At 34.7% G+C, this 9,015-nt stretch overlaps 1 protein-coding gene across 1 annotated transcript; it reads right to left on the minus strand.

Annotated features, from left to right (window-relative positions):
• Window positions 1–500: 500 nt before the first annotated feature.
• Window positions 501–3,019, minus strand: LOC127658724 (homeobox protein Hox-D10a). Its single transcript, XM_052148177.1, has 2 exons — window positions 1,995–3,019; window positions 501–1,239 (listed from the first exon to the last, which is right to left on the minus strand). The coding sequence occupies exons 1-2, from the start codon at window positions 2,707–2,709 to the stop codon at window positions 965–967; spliced, it is 990 nt and encodes a 329-aa protein (XP_052004137.1). The 5' UTR covers window positions 2,710–3,019; the 3' UTR covers window positions 501–964.
• Window positions 3,020–9,015: the final 5,996 nt, after the last annotated feature.

Here is a 9,015-nt window from a genome sequence, read left to right on the forward strand (position 1 = left end):
GTCAATAGGCTTCTGGTGCACTTTATGTTGTACAACTTTGGGATGTTTACTCAAATGTTAATACATTTAAGATCAGCAGCCTATTTTTTGCGAGTTATCTTTTGGCCATTTGCAGGCTGATTTATTTATTTTTTATATCAACTTTTGACAGCATGCATGTATTATGTTAACTTTACTAATTAATTAAGCTTAGATTTTGAGTTGAATTACAAATCATTCTTGATGTATCGATTACTATTTCATAACTTATATTGCTTGATTAGTATGTAATAAATTACAAATTTGCAATTCCTTCTTTTGCTGTATTATGACTTTATGATTGGACCTTATAATGGCCTGTGGTTATTGTAAATGTTAACAATCAGCATCAAATGCTATATAATAAAAAATGTAAAATATACATTTTTTTCTTGAAAAAAAACGAACTAGGTTGCAATTAGTGGAGTAATGGTTTAGATTAAACTGCAGTTTTATTAACACTACGCACAAAACGCTATTACGACATTATCAGTTTATTAGTCCACTGACCACATGCCACAAACATGCACTGATAAGACATATTCAAACATCCACTATACAGAAACTTTTATATGTACTGATTTCAGATAAATGTTCGTTTTTGATGGAGGAAGAATGTACAATCTTCACTGTCAATGTGCTTTCACGTTCAGAGCACGTTTTGTCTCAAGTGTTTCTGCGACAATTATCTCTGTCCCAGCTGGAAATGACACAGCCAACATGGTAAAGTCCTAACAACATTTTTATACCCTGTGAAACATATTAAAGTTACACAGCGATTCAAATTCAATATGTAATCAATGATGTAGCAACAATCACAATATTGGAACGTGAAAGTAACCAAAACAATGTCCACAGTCCTCATATCGTTATTATGTATGACACCATATATGGGCCGAAAAGAAGGGGGGGGGGGTGAATTTAGGAAGTGTACTTGTTTGCATGCTCACGAAAAGGTGAGGTTAGAGGTAAGTTCACGAATGCGATTTTCCCTACTCATCTTCTTAAGTTTCATTCTGCGGTTTTGAAACCAGATTTTAACTTGTCTGTCAGTGAGGTTGACGCTTTTGCTGATCTCTAGACGGCGCTCCCGAGTCAGATACATGTTGAATAAAAATTCTTTTTCTAATTCCAAGGTCTGGTGCTTTGTATATGGACATCTCTTTTTCCTTCCACTCTTCGCAGTTAACCAGTTGCTCGTCGGTGTGTCGCTTTTGGATTCTGCAAAACAAAAAGACAGTGATTCAACAGCACAACTGAGCCACCTACTGACTCGCATTGGGTTACAAAGAGGAACATTAAGAAAGGCTGGACAAAAAATATATATACATTACATGTTTGTTAAAACGGTTTGTTAAATCATAATCCTACTCGCTGTAGATCATTATAAATTAGGCACTAGGACAAAACAGCTGTAATGATCTCTGTGGCCACGTTTGGTCTTTCTACACACAAATAATCCCACCTACGTTTACCAGCATTCAAGTGTAGACTATATCTTTACACTTTCACGTTCTTGTCTGTCTTTAGTCTAACTTCGTTTAAGTTTAATTAGGCTACTCCATGTTATAAAAGGTTAAAAAAAATGTAAGTTTGCAATAAGCTATTTACATCTCAAATGTATCAACAAACAGAGAATTTATGGCATCATAAATATGATACAACTTAAATATTCAACAACAGGGTTTTAGTAAATATACTTTTTTTTTTGTTCTCGTGCTGTGCGGAAAAAAATCGTGACTACATTTCACCGAGACTGTTTATATTGATCAAAGATGAATGCCACTTGCAACAAAAGGTATTTGATGTTAACGCTCTCTCGCAGCGCCGTTTCCTGTTAAGGCTTTTACTGCAACTTGACTAAGACTCCCATTAAACATTACGACTTTCGGGTTGTTTGTGTTTTATATTGGGTTTTATGATGCTGTAGCGTACGCATTACACCAAGACTCGATTAATCATTTTATTGTACCCACCTTTCCTATCCCTGTGTGGCAATTCAGGGCTGGAGACAGACGCTTCACTAGAGCTGTTCTTCTCTTCCTGTGTGCTGGCTTTGGGCTCTGGACTCTGCGCCGGGGAAGAGCTTCTGGTGTCCCGTTCTTGCGAAATCTTCTTTTCCACCTCGACAAAGGGCGTTGACTGCACTTTAGGAGTCACCCTGTTCAGCTGCATTAACGTCGTGTTTGGGCTTATCGTCTCGTTGTCATAGTCCTGGTTTTTCGCATAAGTTTGGCTTAATCTAAAATAGCCAGGTACCGGAATCTCTGGACTATCAACGGAACACGATTCGGGAATCAGGTTGGAGTACGCGGGCATCTCGGACGAACAGACTTTTGCTCGCTTGTCGGAAAACATACAGCAATTAGTCTCTTCTTTTATACTTTGTGAAAATGTGCAAGTGGGCATCTGGTTAAGCGGCTGCGTTAATCGACAGGACCTGCTCGGATCTGCCCAGTTATCAGTTTGAGGTATGTACGAGTGGACGTTCATGCCCATGTTTTGGTGGTTTATTTCCCCCCGTTTGCCAAGAGACGGCAGGAGTCCACAGGTTTGCATTCCATAGGTTCCCATTTCTGCAGTGGATGGCATATACATGTTACTGCTGGAGTAAAAATCTGTTCTGCACGCCCCAATCAAAGAATCTACAAGAAACGTGTTAGAAGCAGGAGAGCTGTTTGGAAAGGACATTTTTGGAGAGTTGCTTTTTTTTTTTTTTTTTTTTTTAAGAAGAGTGGTGTCCTCTGTAAGCTGACATATCTAGCAAAACAATCCCCGAGTAACCCAGAGAGTCTCTCTGCAACCACATGACATTCTCACCAATGAAATTTGAAATTGGCCTTGAGACGCAGGCTCTTCCCCATCACGTGGACGCACTGACACATGATTTGACGTTTCAGACGTGGTCAACAGCGACACCTAGAACAAGGACTTGAAATTGGTTCCAGGACGGTCAAAATAACGTTGTTACGGTGCTTTTCTGCTTAAAATAATGACACAAGACGTGGACTTATATACTGTTGAACAAGAAGTAAGAACAATGAAAATAAATGGCAGCAGTTAGCATAGCCTTTTTTTTTGTACTTCTTTTTTATTCCGATTCAAGGTCAGGAAGAAATGCCTAGAGATACTATAGGAAGGTGACGCAGAACAAAAATAGCCAGCGAATGTAAGGCTAAACGCCGCCAACCGCGTACTCGATAAAGGGTGGAAATTAAAATTGTGATTAAAATCTGAAATAATAATAATAACAAAAATATGAATCGTCTGTGCCTTTATCGTTATTTCACTGACACAAATTATGTTGCCTGATCTCGGTAAAAATTTTGCCTGACGCAAAGAAAATGTAAATGTGGTTGAATCTATTTGTCAATTCATATATTATCATTTTCTTTTTAATCAGATCATGCCTTACTGGAAAAAATACAAAATCAAATAAAGAATCCAGCACTTGTTAAATCATAATTATATATTTGCCAGTTAATTTATTTTATCACATTATCAGGATGAAATTATTCTTTTGTTGGCTATATGTAAGGCTTGTTTACAGGACTTTACTCTTTTGTGAAATGAATGCGATTGTTTCATTAGTCAATTTTAATGATCGTTTGTCATTAAACACACTTTTACCCTGAAATAAATTACATATAATTATTCAGCTATAATATATGTGCATTGGGCCAGTCAGTCATTACAGAAATATTAGAAAAATACATTATGTAGCCTCAGATTTTTTTATTACAAAAAAATATGAATAGGCTACGTTAAAAACGGATTTTATCAAACTATCTCTGCTTTGCAACTGGATATATTGCAAATCTTCATGTGCCCTGTAATTATTAGTTATGTGCATGTTACAGGTGTATAACGTATCTTCATAAAGTAAAATTATTATCGTTTTCTTCCTAAAATAACCTACTGAAGTGGGCTATACTACGACGGCATGAATATATTGATAGAAAAAGTATAGCATATATATTTGTAAACGCAACGATCAACCTTTACTTCATTAAAGTATAAGACAAAGAACACATCCACACACATGCTAACTCATGTAGCTACAAGAAAACGGCAATCAGTGGGTTTTCTAACATAGGCCTACATTGATGATGTGTGTTTGTAAACAAATGTTGCATAACGACGTACCGATCCTGCAAGTATTAGATTGACATTAATCCTGAAAGCACATTCAGATTTACAAAAAAATAAAAAAAAAATACAGATTGCACATGTCAGAAGACTGACGACTGGAATCAGACACCAGGCAGATATCTAGACTACAGGGCAAAATTAATAATTTTTCTCGGTTTGGAATTTAAAGAAGAACAATTAGAATTCTCCATCCAACACTCAACTCTAGTAAATGGCTTATGATGTGATTTTATACATTTATAAAAAACATATTTTTCTTGGGTTCACCCTAATGTAGTTGTAATTTATAAAAAAATATAGGCCGATCATTATGTATCCGTGCACCCTTTTCTATAATTGTGAAGATACAACAACAAATGTTTTTTAGGAAATATTGCACAATATATTTATAATAAATAATACATTATTTAATAAATTCAAAGTGTTCGTACATAGTACATTGTGTTGTTATAAATCATGCCTCTTCAATGATTTTAGTATTATTTGTAATAGTACTATCTCGAAATGAAAGAGACAATACAAATCTGGTTAAAGCCTTGCCAATAATAACATGGTAATGATATTATAATACAGTTTTGATAATGGTGCTGTTGATGTATGACGTGTTTAGTGAAGGGTAAGTTCCCAAAACAGGGATTTCGAGTGAATGTATGCTACACATTAACGCGTGTCATACACACGCTGATCTTTTAGACTGGTCAGAGAATGCCATCTGAAATTGTCTCTCCAACTTTGAAAAAAGAACTGAAAAAATATTCCTTGCATCAGCAAATATTGCTCATTATAATAAACAGATTTTAATAGAAAATGTAATGCTGTCAACTTTCCTTAATTATATGCTATATGTGTGATACAAGATATTGAGAGTATGCTGTACTCATAATAATAAAGAAACTTGAGTGAAGCGATAATAATCTGAAATTTAGTAAATCCAGCTTGACATGAAAAGACATGTGAAACCACGTGATGCATAATGTGATTGAATTGTGAGCAAGTTTATTTGGGGCTGGCTGCCATTTTGGATGAGGAGAGCTCGTGGTGGACAGCATAAAGTTTTTGTCAAAAAGTTCAAAGGTAAATTACTTTGAACATGGTGTGAAATCAGTAGAGTTTTTTGTTGTAGTTGTTGTTATCAATTTTCAGTGTATTCATGTTTCTATAATTCGTATAAAGAATTTGTTAACGTTACGTTTCGTTTGAGAATCTACAGCATATTAAACGTTTGTCTGCATGAGGCTAATTCGATGTGTACATTTTCACAGTCAAACAAACACGAACTGCGCATTTTTTTCACCAGTAGATAGGCTACTCTTCATCTTCAACCGCTGCTCAGGGCCTTCATTTAACAACAGGTAATTCTAGTGAGTTAATCGCATTTACGCCAATGTAAAATGTTTAATGCAAACTTCAAATTGTACATCTTGAAACCAGCTAAACTTTTCTGAGTGTTGGTTTTTATTCAGCTTCATTTCCTCAATTGCATCTACAGTTTTAGCGTTCAGTTAGTGTTTGAGACGACATTAATAAATAAATTAATATCATTGATACATTTCGGTCTCTGTAATGAGTTTCACTTTTGTGGTTGCCGCTTGCCTTAAACGACATTGAGGTTGTCAATTACAATAATTAATATTCTGTATGTGGCGCTTACACCATACTTTTCTCATGGGAAAATACTGTGCTTTTTCTCATTGTCGGGCAGTGGCTATCCTTCACCGGAGAGACAGTTCATCTTCAACCGCTGCTCAGGCGTCACTCACGCGGCAGAAACTCAGAAAGCAACAGGTAACTCCAACAATTAAATCGCCTTTCTACATGTTTCAATGCAAATGTTCAATTATATGGACAAACACACATAATATATCCTTCAAAAATCTTTGTTTGTGTTCCCCTGAAGACAAATTAGTTTGATAAGACTGCTTAAATTATGAGAGAATTATCATTTTTTATTTGCCTCAAGGAGACACCCATATATCAACATGTGTGATTTGGTTTGTAAAAAAAAAAAAAAAGGGTCACATTTTAAGCATAATATTGTTGCAATATGTAGCAGGGTTTGCAGTAGTTGAAAATTGTCTCGTCATCTTAAATGTTTATACATTAAAACATATACATGTTTATCTTGTCAGTTACAATTATACTATTTTATTTATTTATTTGTCTAACAGAAAAGGGTAAATTATATTATAGTCCTGGCAGGTCTACAATTATAACTGAAAGTAGAGTCATTAGAGGTTATCAAGGCAAAACATTTTAATTAAATAAATAAATAAATAAAAAGGTTGGAATGACATTTGGATGCCATTTTAACATATGTGCTGACATTCATATAAATCTATGCATTTGGTACAGTGGTTGAATAGCTGTGCAAATGAAAATTCTCTCATCGTTTACTCACCCTCATGCCATCCCAGATGTGTATGACTTTTTTTCTTCTGCTGAACACAAACTAAGATTTTTGAAGAATATATCAGCTCTGTGGGTCCTCACAATGCAAGTACAAAAATTTTGAAAGTACAAAAATCACATAAAGGCAGCATAAAATATATGAATACGGCTCCAGTGGTTTAATCTATATCTTCAGAAGTGAAATTATAGGTGTGGGTGAGAAACAGATAAATATTTAAGTCATTTTTTATATGGATTTTCCTCCCTGCCCAGTAGGTGGTGAAATGCACAAAGAATGTGAATGCCCAAAAACAAGAGAAGACAAATATGAAAGTGAAAGTGGAGATTGGTAGTAAAATAAGTACTTACATATTTATCTGTTTCTCACCCACACTTATTATATCACTTCTAAAGACATGGATTCAACCACTGGAATCATGTGGTTTACTTTTATGCTGCCTTTATGTGCTTTTTGACCACTTGCATTGAATGTACCAACAGAGCTGAGATATTCTTCTAAAAAAATTGTTTGTGTTCAACAGAAGAAAGCACTACACATCTGGGATGGCATGGTGGTGAGTAAATGTGATACATTTTTTGGGGGGTTGAACTATCCCTTTAAGCATAATTTTTCTTTTTACTCTGTAATTATTGATTTTAAGGATTTTTAATTGTGCAAATAAATACAATGGAAACTCTTAATATACATTTTTACAAATATTATTTATATGCATTTAGGAAGAGGAGCTTGACCAACACAAAAAGGAGCAGTTGCCATCAATGCTTTGGGGCAGGAAGAGCAAAAGTTGCCATTCAACCTACTGGATGTATTGGTTATCCTTGAAAATGAGCTGGGGTCATTTGTCAAAACTTGGGTCAGTGCACTGACGTTTTGGGCTACTTTATGCCCTTCACATCAGCTACCCAAAGAATCAGACACATTTTCTTTCTTTTCTTTTTTTTTTAGGTCATACAGTAAATTGTGTTGCATCTTGATGATGACAATGTCTGGCAAAATTTAAAAGATATTTTGAATGAATAGATTCATTTATAAATAAAAACTGTTTCTGGTGTTTTTGTTACAATATTAGTTCAGAGAGTTTTCTTCTGCATGCATATATGTGTGCAGTGTGCAGTCTGTTAAGTGCATTTTGAATTGCGTTTATTTAGATTTACTGAAATTCTATAAGTCATTGCATAGTCCACTTTTTTGAATGTTTTATGTTTATCATCATTATTTTGTTACTATTTTTATATTTGAGAATGTATTTTGATTCTAGGAGAGCATGAATATGTTAGATTGTAAATTTGTAAACAAGAATAAAAACCTTTGACATTCACCATTTGACAGTCTGTTATTTCTTCAGGTCATTTTATTTTAAAATTAATTAAAAGTAAAAGAACAGGACGTATGAAGCTGCTGATAGCACTTACAATGTTAAATGAGCTTAAAATGCATAGGATAAACAGAGTGTTTTTTAGGTAATGTTGCTGAAATTTATTTTTAAAAATTGGGACGCAAAAATTATGCGCTATATTTTAAAGCAAATCAAGCACATAATTATTTTTATCAGTCATGCGCGACTGATAGTGTGTGTGTGTGCGTGCGTGCGTGTGTGTTTGTGGGCTGGTTTAAATAGTTTACGATGACTTTTTTTAGGTTACAATTTATAAGCACATTTCTAGTGTCCCCATAATTCAAATCACTTAAAAAAAACATATTAAACAATGTTTTATTGAAAATGTAAAAATGCAGAAAGTTTGTTGTGAGGGTTAGGTTTAGGGGATAGAATCTATAGTTTGTGTAGTATAAAATCATTATTTCAATGGAGAGTCCTCATAATGATAGCTGCGCGCGCGTGTGTGTGTGTGTGTTGTTAAAATGATGTATAGGCTAATAGAACAACACTTTTCAATGAGACTAAGAGTGAGAGTAAGCATAACAATAAGAGGCACTATACTGTACAATATACATATACTTTCACAATACACGAGCGTAATACGATTAGATCGCATAACCCGCTCAAGATCATAGTCAGTCATAGTCAGAGTCATGTTCTACGGAGACTATACTTGGAAAACACTGGACCAGGCCCGAACATTGCTGTAAGTTCGCCCTCTTGTGGTGACAAGCAATACCAACAAATTGTCAAAAGGCAAAGGCATGTCCAGATAAATATTTATATTTTTATGTTAGGCTACTAAAATATATTTGAAATACACTACAATATTGGGGTGAATTTTAATTGTATTTCATTGCCAAATTAAGACCTGAATATGGAAAATACATATGGCTGGATGTGTCTGGCACACACACATTATCACACAGTTATCTTGTAGGATTATTCGTTTAACTTTGCATTGCAGTACGTAAAGGTAGCACAGTAGAGGTGGCATTTCTCGACTGCATTTATGGCATAGCCTAATGTTAATCACAAAAGAAGAAAGAAAACAAAT

The sequence above is a fragment of the Xyrauchen texanus genome, chromosome 18 (genome assembly GCF_025860055.1).
Source record: "Xyrauchen texanus isolate HMW12.3.18 chromosome 18, RBS_HiC_50CHRs, whole genome shotgun sequence".
Taxonomy (NCBI): Eukaryota; Metazoa; Chordata; class Actinopteri; order Cypriniformes; family Catostomidae; genus Xyrauchen; species Xyrauchen texanus.

Bases quoted from the DNA above. Each gene is read 5' to 3' on its own strand.
- LOC127658724 (XM_052148177.1), bottom strand. From the start codon at position 2,709: ATGTCCTTTCCAAACAGCTCTCCTGCTTCTAACACGTTTCTTGTAGAT. The intron at 1,240-1,994 runs GTGGGTACAATA...TTTGTTTTGCAG, and splicing joins GCCACACAGGGATAGGAAAG to AATCCAAAAGCGACACACCG.